Raw genomic sequence first — 20,653 nt, 5'->3', positions numbered from 1 at the left:
AAGGAGAGAGATGGAGAAAAGGGAATGAAGTGTTTGTTGGAAAATGGCTTAAACCAGGTAATATTGAAACTCTTCTCAGCGCTCAATAAGACTTTATGGACAATCAGTCACAATGCTGTCAAACAAACATGCCTGGCTCAAAGGACAATCAACCACATCACCGTCTCTGATAAGCCACTTTATAAAACACTGACAATGAAAGACAGAGTTTCACTTTTTTTTTTTCCTTTTACTTCCCATTCCCCTTTCTCTCAACCTTGTGCTCAACAGATTCTTCACTTTTGTCTCTAAACACACAGACACATAAACAGCCACAACAAACACCTACGAACCCAAACACCCCCCCCCTTCTTTGAACAGACACACGGTGGAGAGGAGGGTACTTGTTGCCTTGGTTTCTTTACGTGCCTCTTATTCTTCCACATAGATAGTTTTAAAAAATAGAGAAAATGAATGCTTTCTATTAGACTCTTATTTTGGATTGCTGTTTTCAACTCATTTTTTTTTCTTTTTGTTTTGAAACTTTAAAGACCATTGAATTGTTAGGATGCCTGTTTCCATGGGAAACTGAGGTTTGGACTGTAGTTAGTAGTAACATGACTCCATCTCCCCATTATCTCTCTCTGTTGTTTTTGTCCATTAACTCCAGCTATTCCACTGCTGAGGTCATTTCCTCCTATTCTAGTACTTCCTCACTCAGCAGCAAATAAGAAGTTGTGGAACACCTTTGGCAGCCAGTAGGATCTATAAAGCCAACTTTTCCTGTGTGTCTAAACACTATAGAACACAGGAAGCTAATGGCAGCTTAATGAGTACACCCTGGCAGCGAGGGAACACATATTACCAGCCATAAAAAACAAACAGGAGCTACAACTGCTACAACAGCCTGGGCACATAGATGGGATTCGCCACTTCCAGATTACTAAATAAACACTATGACAACTCTGCTCTAATGAGCTTTTAGATCAATATTATGGGTAATTCCAGCTGATATTCTGACCTGTTATATTCATTTAGATGCAGAAGGCCGTTTGTGTACCATTTTACTCTCATGATTGTAAAAAAAAAAACACTGCCAGCTCTGCTATGATCACTGACCAGGCCCTCGTTTACAAGGGTGCTACAAATAATACGGCCTGGTTTCATTAGAACACCATATATTATCCTGTAGGTCATGGGCTCAGCTGGATTCATCAAAGCTCTCATAAGCAGTAGTCATTGTCATTCTTTTAAATGGTAATGGCTATTCCCCTGAGATGCTGCTTCACAGAGAGAATGCTGATGGTCAATGTGTATCTTTTAAATTTTGCCAATGTACAATCACTAATAGTGTAAAATGTGTGGGCCTGAAGCTAGACATACAGATAGGCTCTTTATATCCAAATAATGGCATTTAGGCTTGTTTTGTGGTTGAGGTGTGTCAAATACCCACTATGTCCTAAGACTTATTTACTCTAATATTATTCATTCACATCGTGCACAAAAAATACAATAAAATATGTCTGTGAACTCTTTAGGACCTACTTCAGACTGACCCTACAAACCTCTGCAATACGATTGCACATTTCTTTTTTTTTTTATTTTAGTTGCTGTCTGGCTGCTTTAATGGTCCTGGCTCTGGATTTAAAAGGACATAACATCTGTTTTTTACTGTTTACTAACTGTCACAGTAGTCAAAAATAATTAAAGGTAGACTCTGTGTGCAGCTGAATAATCTCACATCTCATCTGTCCTTTCAGTCACCCTTCAGACGTACATGCTTTAGTGTGATTGGTCACTGCTGCTGTCTGTCACTGCTGCTGGCTGTGTGATTGGACACCACCAGGCCCGGGGTCTGGTTACCTGTGTAGATAGAAGACAAAATGTAAATACGCTCTATATACTACTTAGTGATTTTATTTTTCACACATCTATTTAGAGATGTAGAGATAACTCTGATTATTCTGGGTATTAGACATTGTTCTGATGTCCTGAAATGCCACGTGTGAGTGGACTGAAGAGAGCCGTGTTTATTTTCCTTCTCTAACGTCTGTGCTTTGCTGTGTGTAAGCTCACATTTAACCCAGTCCCCCTTCCCTATCTTCTGACCATCATCGCCATCCCTGACCTCTTGAGAGCTGCAGCTTTCCAGACGGCATCTGAGGATCTTTTATGTGAATGCACAGAGGCAGAAACCAAAATTAACCCTAATAATGAATGTGCATGCTCCCCCAGGAACTGCAATTTGTACACTTTTGCTGATCGTTTTGAAGAAGATGCTACCAAAAACACGCTCTTTTGGCAAGATAGTGTCCATATTTGCATATTGTTTGTTTGGATTTGGTTTTAAATCAGTTTGTCAAGTTGTATCATTTAAGGCAGGGCACACTTTCTCCTGTACGGTGTCCCATGTAGGCCAAACTAAATTCATTGCATGATTTTTTTGTTTGTTTGTTTGTTTGTTTGTTTTGAATATTTAGGAGATTCACACAAAGAAGTGCATTCTGGGCAGTGTGGAGTTATGTTCCTCTAAACCTTAATGCACAAATGAGAATGATGTGCAACCAAAGCACTTAAAACAAACTCCAACGCAGATGTCAAACATGCGGCCCGGGGGCCAAAACCGGCCCACCAAAGGTTCTAATCCAGCCCACGGGATGAATTTGCAAAGTGCAAGTTTGGACATCGAACTCAAAAATAATATCATAATAACCCATAAATAATGACAACACCAATTTTTTCTCTATGATTTAGTGCAAAAAATATTAAATTATGAAAATGTTTACATTAACAAACTATCCTTTTACAAAAAAATGTGAATAACCTGAACGAATATGAACAACCTGAAATGTCTAAAGAAAATTAAATGCAATTTTAACAATATTCTGCCTGTTAATAAAGGTTTTGTGTCTTTGTAGATCTGATCTGTAGTGCATATGTATAAATGATAAGTCAAAATATTGATAAGACTGTACTTACATTTCTTAACAAATTTCATTTTTTTCAGATTATTCACATCCTTTTTGTTTGGATAGTTTGTAAACATAAATACTGGCATAATTGAATGTCTTGTTTTTTTTGCTCTAAAACAATTTGGAGTTGTCATTATTTATTGGTTATCATGCTATTATTTTAGTGGTCCGGCCCACTTCAGATTAAATTATAGCCCCCGGAAGAAAATGAGTTTGACACCCCTGAACTACAATCAGAAAAATATATTGTTTCTTTTTTCTTTTCTTCTTTCTTTTTTTTTTTTTTTTTTGAAAGGAGTTGATTTGAAGATGGGAGCCTGACTGACCCAGTTTCCCTGTTTGGGTTTGTGTGTGCGTTTTTAATGTAATGCAAAGAGCTTCGAGTGAACATCAGAACTGTTGAGTTTACCAGCCCCACTGCCACGCCTGCAGTACCTCTGTGACTCTGTAGGGGTCTCTGTTTCTCTTGTCTGCCTGCCCTCATGGTTGTATGGACTGTTCAAATGAAAAGGAGCCATTTTCTATTGTTCACACCTATCTCTCTCTCTCTCTCTTTCTCTCTCTCTACCTTTCTATGGTTATGACATCTCACTCTGCACTTCAGTCTCATTCTGACACCTTCTTTCTTTCTTTCTTTCTCTCTTTTTCTCTCTCGTGTCTGTATTCTCTCTCTCTCTCTCTCTCTCTCTCTCTCTATCTTTGGAAAATAAAGCTGAGTTTCTCCAGTGCCCCCCTGCCGTCTCTTGCTTGTTGTTCTTTCCATCTGTCTCTAACATTCACTTTTTCATTGGCTGCTGACCAAAAAGATCACAAGCTACTTTACTATCCTTACTGCACCCCTATCTGTTATACTACCCACTGCCACTAACAAACGCGTAGACACACACGTTTCACTGAGCGGAGGTTGTCATCTGCAGTTTTTCAAAAAGTCCAAAGTGATTATTTTTGCAGACAACTTTGTTGAAAACATGTGAGGCAGACTCGGTCAAACAAACACAGTTCCTGCTTCCACCCTACCCTCCGCAAATATCAGATAACTTCACAGCTGAGGCAGTTTCTACATTCAGAAAGCAGCTTAAAAATGTGGATTCAGTCAATTACCCACAGCCAATTAGCAAAGCGCAGTTCCCTCTAAGTGTAAAAGTCATTTATGGATGTGTAGACTTGTCCTCGGCTCCTATGAGGCTCCGCATCACAAAAAAAAACAATCACAGCTTAAAAAATCACAAATATCAGATTTCAAAGATGTGTCTCATTTTGTGGGCACGTTAAGAAAGACACAAACCACAGCTTCACGGAGCTGAAGCAGTAATGTGTCTGAAAAGAAAGTCTAGGTAGGTTTACTCCCAGAATACTGAAATGTGAGCTGACACCACTCATGAAGAATAGCTGTAATATTACCTCCGAACTCCTGAAGGAACTCTAATTTAATATTGTCTGTGGCATCTAATGAGGAAGTAATAAATGCAGTAAATAATAGAACTGTACAGGTAGAAGGAAGATGGGGTAAAGTATAAGGAAAAAAAAAAGAAGTGGGGGTACTAGAATAGAATAGAATAGAATAGAATAGAATAGAATAGAATAGAATAGAATAGAATAGAATAGAACTTTATTGTCATTGTGCAGGAGCAATGAAAATCTGTTTAGCAGGTCTGTTTAACCCTATAACGCCAAACGTATCATATTTGATACATGAGTTTGGAATCCCTCTACATGATAAGTGTGATATTACTTTTCTTGAAAAACCTGATGTATACAATTAGATACATGTAATACACAGATAATCCACCAGGGGAGGAGTTCATTCAGCAGAGGCCTTTCCAGTGACACTACAAGACTGTCATTAATGAGGAAGGAGGAAGAACTGTGACAATTTTGAAAAGGAATTACCAATTTGTTAGACATGGTTGTGTTATATTATGTTTTTGTTTATTCAAAAATAATAATATTTGAGCATTGAGACCTAATAGATCAAATATGATGCAAAACTGAAACTCATACATAGAAATTGATATTTGAAAAATAAAATTTTGGGGGGGTTTTGGTTGGTTGTTGACCAATAAAGGCTCCAGTTTCAAAGAACTGGAATTTTCTATCAATGATTTATTGGTTCAGGCTTTACAGGGTTAACAGCAAACACTTAGTACAAAAAGTGCAAATAAGTGAATAAAAATATCGTGCAAAATACTGAAAAATATTGGCAATATACAAAAACTACAAAGATTAAATATTAAACTAGCACCTTGACCCATGGGCATCCACAGGTTCCAGATGTGGTAGTTTTTATGCTGTTGTGCATTCGTGCCTGCTGTACCACATTTGTCCAGCAGTCACCGCCAAAGCATTCTGGCCCTAGCAACTTCATTGTAAGGCTATTGTATTTAAAATTACTAATGTCTCCCAAAATATTGATCCTATCAACTTACTGTTTTCAGTAGTCTGTTCATTGACCAAAAATACATAAGAATGACAAACTGCGGCAGTCAGCTCTGTATGGAGTTAGTGTGACTCCCCGGACACACACACACACACACACACACACACAGAGGCCACTTGGCTTTCATAATAAATAATACTACATTTTATTTGTATAGCGCTTTTCATGGAACTCAAAAACACTTTACATACAGCAGATAAAAACAGAAATCAAACACATTAAAAGCAGATAAAAAGCAGGTGCAAAAGACAGGTATATGAATATAAAACAATTAAACATTAAAAACAATCTTAAATAAGTGAGTTTTTAAAGAGATTTAAAAGTGTTGAGGTTGTAGCAATGTTGAATGGTAGGGAGTTCCAGAGGGTTGGAGCAGCAATAGAAAAAGCTCTGCCCCCCCCCCAGATACACAAATACTACTATAAACGTACTGTATATACTGCATGCCCTCATTTACAGGAACACTGATGTATAATCCTGGTATCATTAGTAGCAGTGGCGGCTGCTCATCTTTCAGAGAAGGGAAACTCATTGTCGGCTTACATAAAAAAAAAAAAAGTCAAGTTATTTAGACATAAATTCGGCCCTCTGTTCCTTTTTAAGAAAATGGTCAGTGACCTTATCGTACCAACTAAACAAGAAAACGTTGAAATTATGTTAAATTGACACAAGGAAGTACAATGAGTGTGTTTTATTTACAGTGAAAGAAGTGAACAAGTAATTTCGTAGTGGTTTCTCTCTCAATTTCACAGCAGAATGTGTGACGGTATTAAACTGAACTGTGTCAGTGAGTAGATCTGAAAATAGCTGTCAATCAAATGGGGTTTAGCCTTTCGACTGATCCTCCAATCAGCACATGGAAGCCTGGCGTCCAGCCTGGCCGAGCTCCACCCACAGCTCCATTCACCCCCAGAGACGCCGAGCGTCCGGGGGTGGGACAACATCGTGGCATTTATCCAATTACCGTCCAGTTTTGAGGCAATGAAAAAACTGTTCCACTCAGTCCCATTGAAGTGCATGGACGCTGAGTGTCTACGGGCAAATGCACTGAGCAGAGATCGAATGAGAAAACAGCGCAAAGGGAATGTATGAGAAGTGAACAACATCGAGTCCGTTGGTTTGTGATAAAGCTGATTCTGAACGAACTCGTCTGTGAGATGAACGTGTTCTAACACATTTGTAGTCAATGAAATGTCAACACAACCAAACATATTTGACCATTTAATTTTCGTAATTTTAGGGGAAACCGAGCTTCCCTTGCAGTCTATGAGAAATCGCCTCTGATTAGTAGGTACTGCATATCTAAGAAATAATGCAAAAGTACAATATGTGTTTTAACAAAACAACATCAGAAAACCAATACTATATGATACATATAATACATACATTTCAGCACAAAAACAGTTAATATAATTATACATTGTGTTCTTAATTACAACAGCACAATGAAAACCTGCAGAAAAAAAAACATAAGTATGACTTATTAGATGTTTTTGCGTCTGCAGAATCTACACTCCTTATGTTTCCGGTCTTGTTGGACTTACTGAGTGTTATAAACACACATGACCTGGGGGAGATAAAAGAACATATGATGATGAATAGTTGAATGGAGACATGAGGACAGACACACAGTCAGCACACAGGATGCATGCATATTCCATTATAATAACCACTAATTGATTTATCTTTAGAGAATGACTGTAACAGAAACCACGACTGCAGATAATTATCACACAGACTCCAACACACACACACGAACACACACACACACACACACACACACACACACACACGAACACATGGCGAGGTGACGACACACGTGTCAACAGTGGAAAACATGTATCACTGTGAGCATGGAAGGCTTGTGACTTGGACTGATCTAGGCCACTTCTACGGTACGTCATCTGCACTGATGGTCCCAGAGATAAAGGAAAGAATCAGACCATTTGTAGAATATTTACCATCTTAGTAACTGTGAGTTGTGGTTTGTTTGTGAATGTTACATTTTTAAACACATATCCCTATTGAATTTAAACTTTTAGCACGTGACATATCTTTTCTGGCATGAATTGGTAACATTGTGTGGGTCTCCCTTGAGCATAAGCCCCTCCCCCCTGGACTACCTATGAATTCTGAAACAGCAGTGAAAGTAAATTACAAAATAATAATTGACAAATGATATAAATAATCGTGACTTGAATACTTGTCTATGTCCATTTTTGAATATCTGAAACATAATCAAACATCTTTTTTTTTTTTAAAAAAAGAAGGAAAGAAAAAGGGGGTAGGACAGTAGGTCCAACCTTTTTTGGCTCGTGACTCCATTTTAACATCACAAATATCTGGCGACCCCAGACATTCAAAACGGAGACTTTTTTTTTTTGCTTAAATTAATTAGTTTTTTGATCATGATCAAGTTTATTGTCATTCCAGTATACAGTAATACACAGAAACAAAATATTGTACTCAGGTCCCTGACTGTCAGCAGCATTTAGTAAAATAGTGTAAATAACTGATAAAATAATAAAAATAATAAAATACTGATATAAAATAATAACACCCCCCCTGAAAATTACCTATAAATAACTAAAAAAGTTTTATTTATAAAGTGCACAGCAGTTAAGTGCCAATTTAAAGTGCATTCTGGGATCAAGTTCAGCAAGAGTTCATCCTTCTAACTGCCTCTGGATAAAAGCTGTTTATATGTAATAGTTTGCTATACTATGTTGGAAATAAACGTTAATTTTAGAGGACATTTAGTCTATATAATGTATATTATTCTGGACGGAGGCAGAAAAGCCAGGTGTAGATTACTGCACAAAGTGACAATTTGATTTTCCTTGGTCAGGATATGTACAGTCAGTCCAGCTGTGATTTACAAGGCTGACAATTAATACTGAACAAACAAGAACTCAAACTATGAATTATGAAAGAGCTGCAGCATCTGAAACCGACCACAATGAACATTTGACACATAAACAGAACCACAGTGCTTCAGTTTCAGCTTCACAGTTTGTCTGCTATGGATTAGGATTGTCTCTGTCTACTCAACAGAGATTTTTATTAGTACGGTTTTATTTTTATTTTTTACCAATTACTAATTTCAGGTGGCCCCATTTGAATTTCAGGTGACTCCATGTGGGGTCCCGACCCCAAGGTTGAAAAACACTGGGGTATGGTCTCACTTTGTAGTTACATCCTAAGGTGATCAGATATCAGGCCTTGATTCTAAATATTTGAGGAATGAATTCCATATCCTATGGAAGACATGACTTTTCCTGTTTAATAGTGTCCGTTAGCCTGCAGGATGAGCGATCGACAATCCATGAATTCATCAATGGACAATGAACACTTTTCCAATGTCTGACTATAATTTAAGACACTTCTCATGTATTAGACAGAGGTTCACCAGCCGACTGTCATGAGTTCTAAGGTGAATGTTACTTCTAATATTAAATATATAAGTTGAAGCCTCAGGTGTCAAACAGGGTCCAATCTGCCCATGGATGAAAGTTATACTGAAGATCTAAACAGTCAAGGGTGTTGAACTGGTTTTAGTTCAGGTTCCAAATAAAGACCACTATGAGCTAAGGTAAAATAATAACTTATAAGTAAAACAACTCCAAACGTTCTTTTTGGTTTGGTTTTATGAAAATATTTACATTTACAGACTATCCTTTAAAAATAAAATGTGAAAAACCGGAACAAATATGGCCAACCTGCAATGTCAAAGAAAATTAAGTACAATTTTACCAGTATTCTGCCTGTTACTAAATGTTTTTTTTTACATTTGTATATCCACTGTGATCTGTAAGTTCTGTTAATAACAAGTAATTTTAACAGTATTACGCCTGTTTGTGTACCATTGTGTGTAATGCACATGTATAAATGATAAGTTAAAATTGCACTTATTTTTCTTGCAAAATTTCTTTTTTTTTCCGGTTATTCACTTCTTTTTTTTTTTGATAAAGGATAGTTTGTAAATGTAAATATTTTCATAATTTAATGTTTTTTATTTCCCTAAAACACAGGAAAAGTTGGAGTCGTCTTGGGCTGAGTGTGTCCCCTGAACTAAAATGAGTTTGACACTCCTGGTTTAAATAATCGCTTGAAGTCAAAAAAGAAGGAGCAGCTACAAACAACACAGATTAAAATCTTCATTCAGTTCTGTTCTATTATGGCAAATAATTTAACATCAATAGAAGTATTTGTGAAGGTTATCTTATCACTTCTGCTTATCCTACGACTATTTAACTAGATAAATAGTTTTAATTTTGTAACAAACTCAAATTCCTTCATTGGAAATATAGAACCTACATTAAGACAAAACACATACAGTTACAATCAATATGATGCATTGGTTTTATTGTAATAAAGCAGCTGTGGTACTAGTACCATGAGCACTATGAACAGTACTAGACCAGTACCAGGAGCAGTGATCACATTAGGGAGAAAACAGAAAATTCTGAGCTTTAAACATTTTTCAAGAATTCTTTACCTCAAATCGTATCTTTCCTGCTTTATGTTATAATAGAACTGTCATTAATTTATGTGAAGTCAAACACAAACTACAGGCATCCAATAAAAATTTTAAAAAATAGGACCAATGACCCTGTAGCTTACCAGCACTTCCTATCTGTTAAAATGGGGAAATTTTTCAAAGTCGCACCAAATCCATAATCACATCCAGATCCAAATAATTTCACTAACTTTTGTTGACATCATCATGAAGAAGCTGTATACCAAGTTTGAAGTCAATCGGAATTGTAGTTTCGGAGAAGAAGATGATTGAAATTTTGTAATGGACAACAGATGCCGCCGGAGGCTGCATGACGACAATAGCTTACAGCCTATCGGCCGGTAAGCTAAAAATGTAACAAAACATGCAACATTTGTGTTGCTTTCAATATTGTGTTTACGATCTGTATTATAATCTGTGTGTGTGTGTGTGTATCCGGGGGTTCACACTAAATCCGTGCACAGCTGACTGCTGCAGTTTGTCATACTCATGTATTTTTGGTCAATGAACAGACTAGTGAAAACAGCAAGTTGATAGGACCAATATTTTGGGAGATATTAGTAATTTTGTAATACAATAGCCTTACAATCCCGTTGCTATGGCCAGAACAGTTTGGCGGTGACTGCTGGACACATGTGGTACAGCATGCATGAATACACAACAGTAGAAAAACTACCACATCTAGAACATGCAAGTTAATATTATCAGTTCTCTGTATTTTGCATGAACAAATATTGAAGGTGACGTATCCTGTCCATCTACGTCTGAAACAAACACCTATGAGTCGTATCAGCTTTGAAAAAAGTTACTATTTTCAACTCTGACAGAAGAGGAGGTGGTGAGATAGAGAAGTTTAGGTGTGTAAATAAAAATAGTCATAAATGTTTCATGTCTGTCCATCATTTATCATCAAAACAAAGAAACAGATTTAGACATAGTTACAAATGCAGGAACAGGTTGTATAAATATGCATCTCCACCACACATGCAGATCAGTGACGTGGTGAGGTTCATGACTGGTGAGGCACTGTCTGTTTCAGTGTCAGATCTACAAATATTTGAACCCAAAACAGCATCTTATTCACCATTTGACTGGTACCAGTTGACAGGTTATGGTTCATGTCTCATATCAGAGTTCTTTACACATGCAAGGATTATTCATATTTCATTTAAGGTCAAATTTTTATTTTCAATCAAATTATGCCGATTATGTCATGTTCCATTTTGAGATGAAGGTGAGGAGAGAAGGAAAAATAAACACATCACTGCACTTGTAGCTCGTGCAGTAGCATTAAGAACCTGTGTGCTCAGTAGCGCCCTCTGCCCTGAGGCAGGAGTACTGGATGAACCACCGAGGGCCTTTTTAATGCAGTTTTATGATTGATCTACTGGACTGAAAAAGTTACACACATACATTTATACAGTATCTAGACTGTGGAAAATCAGGACATAGAATCTAAGTGTTTTAAACCATTTTTTTCAACGATACACAGAGAGACAGCAACACACTCTGAGGCAGGGGTGTCAAACTCATGTTAGTTCAGGGGCCACATACAGGCTAATATGTTATAGAGTGGGCCGGACCGGTAAAATAATATAAATAATAGGATAAGAACTGATAAATAATGTCGACGCCAAAGTTTTCTCTATGTTTTTGAGTGAAAAAAGTCAAATTCCATAATGAAAATGTGTACATGTACAAACTGTACTTGAACATAACATGAACAAATATGAACAACCCAAAAATTCTTGAGCAAAATAAGTGCAATTTTAGCAATATTACACTTTAGTTTATCATTTATACATGTGCATCATAACTTACAGATCACAGTTTATGTACAAATACACAAAACATGTTATAACAGGCAGAATATTGGTACAATTTTACATACTTCTCTTAAGGCTTTTCAGGTTTTTGAAATTTTTTGTCAAAGGCCAGTATGTACATGTAAGTATTTTTGTGTAATTTTACCTTTTTTCACACTAAAACAAAGAGAGAAATTTGTGGTTTCTTTATTTCTAGGTTATAATGATAGTATTCTACTGATCTGACCCATTTTACATTGAACCGACCTAAAATGATTTTAACACCATTGATTGTTAATACCTTCAGTGTAATTTTTGCATTTCCTAAATTTATCCCATGGGCCGGATTGGACCCTTTGGTGGGCTGGTTTTGGCCCCTGGGCCGCATGTTTGACACCTGTGATCTAAGGCTACGTTCAGACTGCAGGCAAATGTGGCCCAAATCAGATGTTTTTGCCCATACGTGATCTGTATCCGATCTGTTCAAGACAGTTTGAACAGCACTAATCCGACCCAGACCACTTTCATATACGGTCCTAAATCCGATACGTATCTGATATTTTCCAATGCAACTTCAGTCTGAATGGCCAGGTTGCATTTATCCGACCTTTACATCATTGAAATGCGACAAACATCCTAATTCTGCGTCCCAGGAAGAGGAGCGACAGGAAAAACATACCTCTGTAAACACAGTGTGTGTCTGCGTGGTCACATATTCCATCAGGACCTCTTTTGTGCATGTGGGTAGGGGTGTGTATTGGCAAGAATCTGGCGATCCGATACAAATCACAATACGAGGATCACGATACGATATATCACGATACTGTTAAAAAGGCAATTTTTTGTTTGTTTGTTTTTTTAAATGATTATTTCCTTGAAGGATTGAATTACACCAGAAATATGCACAAGTACTAAACACATTTTTATTTGATCACAACAGGATCTAATGTTAAATCACAAAATTTTCCAGTGTTAAATTGTGTTTTACAGACATTACAGTTTAAGATCCTGTTCAAATGTTTATATTCTATTAGTTCAGAACTAACATCAAAACATTATTTTTATGCGATCCCAACAAAGGAACAATCATCATTTAATAAAAGAGTGTTAAATAATAAAAAACAAAAAAGGAAAACAAAAAAACAAAAGTGAACCTCCTCAATATCTGCATTTGAATAAATACCTAAAAATATTGATACAGTACTTTTTAATATCAATACAGTATTGCGAAATGAAATATCACAATATATTGCAGAACCGATATTTTCTTACACCCCTACATGTGGGTCACTTCAGGGTTGCGTTCAGTTCAGACTCAAAACTATTAGAAGTCGCATTTAATGTGTAATATGAACAAGCACACAAAAAAATCAGATTTCACCAAAAAATCTGAATTGTGCATCGAGCCCTGCTGTCTGATCGTAGTCTAACTGCATGGGATGAAGCTCAGTTTATGAAGGACTGTGTGATCCATGGTGAGGCTCAGCTCACTGCTGCCGCACCACAACTCTTCCCTGTATTTGAACGGGAAATGCAGAAATTCTGGAATTTTGTTTTGAAAACTAATCAAAATGATTGAAAGCACATGGAAAAAAAAGTTTGCAGTACAGATCAGAGGGCAAATATCAACGATTGTTTTATTTTATTATTATTAGTTTTGTTTGTTTTTTTTGTTTTTTCATGTCACATGTTCAGGTGCATGCTTACATCATTCCCAGTGTCAGTTTTACACATGACAGAAAAAGGACTTTTCATGTTGTCACCACATTGGCATGGTTAAATATTCCATTTCCTTTTACGACTGGATTGAGAGGTAAAAAAAATGTTAAAACACAAAAACCCAAACATCCACCATCGACCAAAACCATCTACTGATCTAAACTGTTTAATACCTGTTGATCCACTAATTCTATCAACACATGTGAATAATTGGTATAAAATACAGTTCTTCATCTTTTCGTGGTCATCAGATAATGACCCGTTTGGACGTTCAGAGGCTCCGTAGTTACCGTGGAAACACCGTCATCTTCTACAACATTGATTCACCAGTAAAACCCATGGAGTTGGATCAATGACAGTGGATGGACACACTGGGTTTATGTTTGTTGAAAAAGTCCCTTTTTCTTCAGTTTTCTCTGTTTTTGACATAATATCCCTCAACTTTAATCTAAACTTTTATGAACATCTACATGACCACTAAATTAAATATAACAGCATATCTGATTTTTACTGAAAAAATGCAAAATACAGAAGAAAATATTATAATAAATGGTGATAAATTTCGTAAGAAAGGTAACAGAGAAAAATAGAGATACAAATGACAGGGAATGAAGATGATGAGTAAAGATGGCAACAGTGACAATAACTCAAATTTTGTTTTATCATAGGCTACGGCCCTTCATCTGGGGTTGCCGTGACAACAACAAATGGATACCAAGCTGCCATTGTGACCAGACATCCTCACACTGCCATGGTGAGTAGTATCTTGGTCTTTTCCTCCATGAAACTGTAATTACTACAGTTCCCTTCCTGCCTGACACACAAAGTAATAAAGTCATAGTTAAAGCACAAACGAAAGATACAATACAGAAGAAAAAAACAGCAAAGATGGCAATTAGTTCCTCAGAAATGGAGCACTAACAATACAATGCCACTGTGTGTCAGAAAAGCTTTCATGATACAGTCGTAATGAGGGGCTGTTTGTGCACCTTGTACAGGATTAGAAGGCTTTGGAGCTGCAATTTCCACCATCCATTTACTGAGTCCTGTTTACTGAGACCTGTGTGTAGTTCACATGTGTGAGTCTGTTGTGTTGGTCTGAACTGTGTGATACGTGGGATGAGCTACGATTGATTTTCATCGGATGAAAAGATCGACAATGTACAGATTTTTTAGTTCAACGGCCGATAAGCCATGAGCTATTGTGAAGGCACTGTGTCCGGCATTGTCTTTGTCGTTTTCATCATCTTTGTCGTTTTTGTCATCTTCATCATCTTTGTCGTCTTTGCCATCTTTGTCGTTTTTGTCGTCTTCATCGTCTTTGTCGTCTTCGCCATCTTTGTCGTTTTTGTCGTCTTCATCGTCTTTGTCGTCTTTGCCATCTTTGTCGTTTTTGCCGTCTTCATCGTCTTTGTCGTCTTCACCATCTTTATCGTCTTCATCATGTTTGTTGTCTTCACCATCTTTGTCATTTTTGTCATCTTCATCGTCTTTGTTGTCTTCACCATCTTCATCATCTTTGTCGTCTTCGTCATCTTTGTCATCTTCATCATTTTCGTCATCTTTGCCATCTTTGTCATCTTCATCATCTTCATCGTCTTTGTCATCTTTGTCATCTTCATTGTCTGCGTCATCTTTGTCATCTTTGTCGTCTTCGTCATCTTTGTCGTCTTTGTTGTCTTTGTCATCTTCATCATCTTTGTCATCTTCATCATCTTCATCATCTTTGTCATCTTTGTTGTCTTCGTCATCTTTGTTGTTTTCATCGTCTTAGTTGTCCTCATCATCTTTGTCATCTTCGTTGTCTTCATCATCTTTGTTGTCTTTGTCATCTTTATCATCTTTGTCATGTTTGTCATCTTCATCCTCTTCGTCATCTTAGTCATCTTTGTCGTCTGCTGTCTTTGTCATCTTTGTCATCTTCGTTGTCTTCGTGGTCTTCATCATCTTAGTTGCCTTGTTCAGCTTTTTCATCTTCATCGTCTTCATTGTCTATATCATCTTAGTCGTCTTTGTCATCTTCACTATCTTTGTCGTCTTCGTGGTCTTCATCATCTTAGTCAGCTTTGTCGTCTTCGCTATCTTTGTCTCTGTCATCTTCGTCATCCTTGTTGTCTTTGTCGTCTTCGTCGTCATTTTAATTTGCAATTTTTTCAAATATCTTCTCTGACAAAACTACTGTTCAGACTGATTTCAAATTTTATTCCTTTCTTGAGACATTATCAACAAAGCTCGTTCGCAGTTTTGAGATATTTTGATTTTGCAATTTTTTAAGAATTTTTGAAGTATTCTAAATTTGCTTTTTACCTCTAATAGTTCATATTTTGATGGTTTATAACATGGAAGTGGTTACAGATATTAATATACCTCCTATTGAGCACTGATAGGAAGTCATATATGGACTTTCATTTGGACCCATGACCTTTGACCTTGAGTGACCTTGAAGAGTGAAACTCAAGGTCACCAATCTCAAGATTTCAACAGTCTTCTCTGAAACTACTGGTCGGATCCATTTTGAATTTTGTACGTAGCTTCCTTGGGACAATGCCTATTGAGTTGGTTCACACTTTTGAAAAATTTTGATTTCTGAATTATTAAACATTAGACTTGACTTATATCAGGCCATATTTTGATGCCTTATAACATGGAAATGGTGACAGATATCAATATAGTTCCTATTGATCACTGATAGAAGTCATATATGGACTTTGATTTAATTAGTTGAGTTCTCCCCCACTTCTTTTGGGATCCAGACTCTAACATAAAGACAGAACCTGACAACCTCACACATTCAACTTTTTTACTGATCCTTGATAGAATATGCTGGTGAGATACAGGGACATTGGACCTACTTTTGGAGTTTGGATTCGAGAATGTTCGCACGATTATGTAAGAAATCACAAAAGAAATTGTCTAACTTACAGTAAAGTCAATAAAAGGCAAATATTGGGTTTATTCCGTCCTGGTTTCATGCTGCTGTACTGTTCTCACCAAGGTTATAATAGTTTTGGATTTTTCATTATAGTTTACTTGTAGTTAGTTTTGACTTTTTTCTCTCTAATTCAGTTAGTTTTAATTAGTTTTCAGAGAAGGTTTGCTAGTTTTTATTAGTTTGTTTTTTTTTTTTCTAAATGCTTTGTTTTAGTTTAGTTCTAGTATTAGTTTTAGTTTTTTTTTATATCTTTTATCTTCCTCGCCGTCGTATTCCCATAAATCCCAGACAGGACTCTGCTGCTTTCTCCCAACTTTAGTCTGTTTGTTTCCAGGTAGAGTGGGGACCAGAAGACAACTCTAAACGACAAGTGACGACAAGTGGTGGACCATAACGTGTCGTATGGTGCCGCAAGCTAAAATTGCTCAAGTGGACTAAATCAATTTCACATCAATCCACCATTGACAAAGATGAAAACCAAGGGAATTTTATCCATAATTTTTATCCATTTTTGTTAGTTTTGTAAGTACACAAAACAGTTTCAGTTAGTTATCGTTTTTTCTTTTAATTACAGTTTTTATTTATTTCAGTTGGCGAAAATGTTTTTTCAATTCTAGTTTTTGTCATTTCATTAGTTTTCGTTAACGATAATAACCTTGGTGCTCACACTAGTGTTGGCTCTGAATATGCTGTTGGACATGTGCTGAATTAGACATCAGTGAACAGAGCATGTGTGGAATGCCTTTCAGTCTCATGGCTGTTTTTTTTACAGGTGCATAGTTGTCCTGTAGTGTGTTTGGACATCCAGAGGCTTCTGTAATATTCACATCAGATAAATCACCTATTAAATCTACTCGCTGTTGTATGGGGCAGGGCCAGATTAACACTTCATTGTACCCTGGGCAACAATATTCAAGGGCCCCATCATCACAACCCCAGGATCCCTATAATCTGGCAAAATACAGAATAAGTTCCAGGAATATATGTAAATATACCTCATACTTCAATATCTAACTATCATCAAATGCATTTTGATGTACAAATGTGTAAATGCTCGTAGAACTACAAGTGCACCACTATAGCCTCTTGTCAAGGCCACTCACTTGCATATGATGATATGAAAACAAAAAACATTAGCATCAGTATAATCTAAAATTGATCAACTACATTAGAAAGAGAGGGAAGTGTCCTCCATTTTCACAAAAAATAAATAAGAAACCATTTCCAAAGTATCCAGTATTTATTTAAGAACACTTTTTGCCAACACAAATGTATTAAATCGTCAGAAAAAGCCCACAGACAAAACACAAACATAATCTGATAGAATCAGATATGAATTTTAAACAGAAATCCCCTTGTCACCTCAGAATTCAGCAAGAGAGTTAAAGTAAGTGCAATATAAACATCTTGAAATCTGCTTTCTCTCAACAATAAACATATCTCACCATTTTCATGGAGCCACCACAAGCAAAAAAATAGATATAATGCACTATAATCTGCTAAAATAAACATTTTGGTCCCAGTTTAACTTTTAAACAGAAGACACAGCACAATTCAAGGCACAGCCACAGTAAAGAAATTACCTATTTTAGGTATGTTCTTTAAATTTTCAGCTTTTTTAATGTCTCTCTCCTTTTTTAATTTTCGTTTGGCACTCCCACTTAGCTGCTTCTCCATGTTTGCAATGTTCTGATTCGCGTAAATTGCGTAGTTCTTGACGTCTCACATCCCGCTCAGTGCACGCACGTTGATTTGCGTCACCGCTGATTCGCTTTTTGGACTGACCAATGAGGAGAGGGTCTCAGCTCACGGTCACAGACAGCAGGAGCAGGGTTTCTGTGCAGTGCAATGGCTCCGGGCAGCAGACAGTTTCATTTATAAGCAAAAGATAACCAGATATTTTCGTTATGCCCGAGCTACCCAGGGCCCTTCAGAGGTCGCGGGCCCCTGGGCAATTGCCCAGTTGCCCATATGGTTAATCCGGGCTTGGTATGGGGGCCAACTCAACCTGTCATGGGAGCAAAAGGCAGACCCCCCTCCCCCTTTATATGCATATTTTTCTACCCTGGAAGAATAATTAGTCCTGGTTTTGCTGTGTTTAAGTCCAAAAGTGAAATATCAGGGTATGGTCTTTAAAGACATGGTCCCATTTTATGACTCTTGGTCCATATATGCTTTACTTAGCACAGTATTACTTCATAATGCATGTAATATTTTTAATTGACACTGTCCATTCATGAACTTGAGTACTTTTTACTTCTAACAGGTGATCCAGGTGTGCCTAATTAATCAGTAGTCACAACAAGAAGTAGATGGCACACCTGGATTAACCAGTGTGTCCAATAATGAAAGACAGGAACTAAAAGAGCCACCTGAAGTTCAGGAAGTAGTGGGGCTGTGCATAGAGCCCATTTACTACAGTGGGTACTATAGTACTAGCAGTAGTAGTAGTAGTAGTAGTATAGTAGTAGCGATTACTATAGTTGTAGCTGTCCACGAAATGGTTTTTGGCTTGGTTTCTAATATTCCGTCTCTGGGCTTTGTGGAGTCCAGTGGGATACTGCCCAGTACTCAAGAACTCCATCAGCATCTCCATCGGCTCCTTGTAGGCTGACATCTTCCACTCCAGTGATGCAGACTTCGACTCCAAATCCATCTTATATCATGTTTATTGGAATTTGTAAATAACAGTTACTGATTGTGTAACTGTAAAAGTAACACAGCATGCAAATTAATAATAATCATACATCCATTCACTTTGATCTGACAAAAACTATGTCAACCAGATAAAAAAAGTTAATGCATGGTTGACTGTTATAATGATCCAAATCATACGGAAATCAACTCACCTAATTTTTACTATTTTCATTCATTCATTCATGCTGCGTTCCAGTCCACCTATAACTCCTTTTTTCCAACCTTCTGCCGGTGAAAATGCACTGGAATGACAGTCAAACCTGTGACTTCCCTCCCGTGAAGTCGTACAAGATCCATGTTCTCCCAGTTCCAAGCTCTAAAGTCACGTAGCCTGTGAAACAACAATGGCGGCCTCCATGGATGCGGTGTTTATGCTGAATTGTTTATTAAACCAAGGTATTGCTCTGACATTATTTATCCACAAATGTCATGCATAATCAGCAGCTACTCTAGCGTTAGGACAAGAAGAAATTAATACCAAATACGTATCCAAATATACAAATAACGTAACATAAAGTGTATAACAGCCTCTCTCTCCTTATACGCCGATTTTACTCCTCTGTTTCCCTCGAATAAGCAAAGAGCAAACACCTCTGGAATAGAAATGACTGTAAATGCACATAAGCTCCATACGGCCCGCCATGCTAGTTTGTTTACATCTAGCTACCATAATTCCTTGTGCTCAGGCATTTTGGCGTGACTTGCCTGGAATGCTACAAAGTCGTGAGTCATGGTTTGAAGTCGTAACTTATTACAGACTCAAAAACTTGCCCAGAATGCAGCATGAGTACGACAGTTTTTATTATTATTATTATTATTATTATTATTATTATTATTTTATTTATATCAAGTTTAATGTACAAAACAATTGTGGCGCATTCTTTTACAGCTCACAATAGGAAGGGGTGCAAAGTTCATAGAAGACATAAAGAAAATGAAATAAAATAAAATAAAATAATTCATAACACAAATAGAGAATATGCACATACGTCACTTCCCCCCCGGGCCACGCCCCTCTAAGTCAGACTGAGTGGCAAAAACCAACCTGCTCAACATGACGGAGTATAGCAGTAAACACAGCGAGACCAGGAAAATGTGAAATATGAAACTAAATTAAGGACGATTGGACTGGATATGGATCTGTACGAGCTACCAAAGAACAAGTGGTCCATGAACATTGACATGTGGACAGAAATGGAGTATCCGGACATCCAGGGTGTAGGGGATCATCACTATTTTTATCTGAACAAATATACATGGTTTCATCATCACTGACAACCAGGGTCCAAAACTAGGGCCCAGAACCAGCTGATCCACAGTGCATTTCCAGTAGACCGTGGACTGACCCCAGTGAATATATGCATGATCTACTGGGACTGAGGAGATTTACTGAGTCTAGTTCAGATCAAGTACTTTATACAACACACATACTACTGCTGTGGACCAGCAGGGTATGACTGTATTCTGGTAAATTATGATATTTTTCCCACCTGTTTTTAAATTACGACATTATTCTTGTAATATTATGGTTTTATTGTCAGAATATGACGACTTTAATCTCATAAAAGAATGACATTTTATGAGTTTTTTTTT

The 20,653-nt window shown here is 37.1% G+C and overlaps 1 protein-coding gene across 1 annotated transcript in view; it reads left to right on the top strand.

Moving 5' to 3' along the window:
* Nucleotides 1-20,653, top strand: part of palm2akap2 (PALM2 and AKAP2 fusion) — a 215,327-nt gene that overhangs the window by 142,163 nt on the left and 52,511 nt on the right. The window contains exon 8 of the mRNA XM_030150443.1: nucleotides 14,100-14,185. Within this exon, the coding sequence (XP_030006303.1) occupies nucleotides 14,100-14,185 (86 nt within the window). The remainder of the gene's footprint in view (nucleotides 1-14,099; nucleotides 14,186-20,653) is intronic.

This window comes from Sphaeramia orbicularis, chromosome 12, assembly GCF_902148855.1.
Source record: "Sphaeramia orbicularis chromosome 12, fSphaOr1.1, whole genome shotgun sequence".
In the NCBI taxonomy this organism is placed as follows: Eukaryota; Metazoa; Chordata; class Actinopteri; order Kurtiformes; family Apogonidae; genus Sphaeramia; species Sphaeramia orbicularis.
The sequence above is the reverse complement of the archived record's forward strand: the minus strand, read 5'-3'. Positions and strand labels throughout refer to the sequence as shown.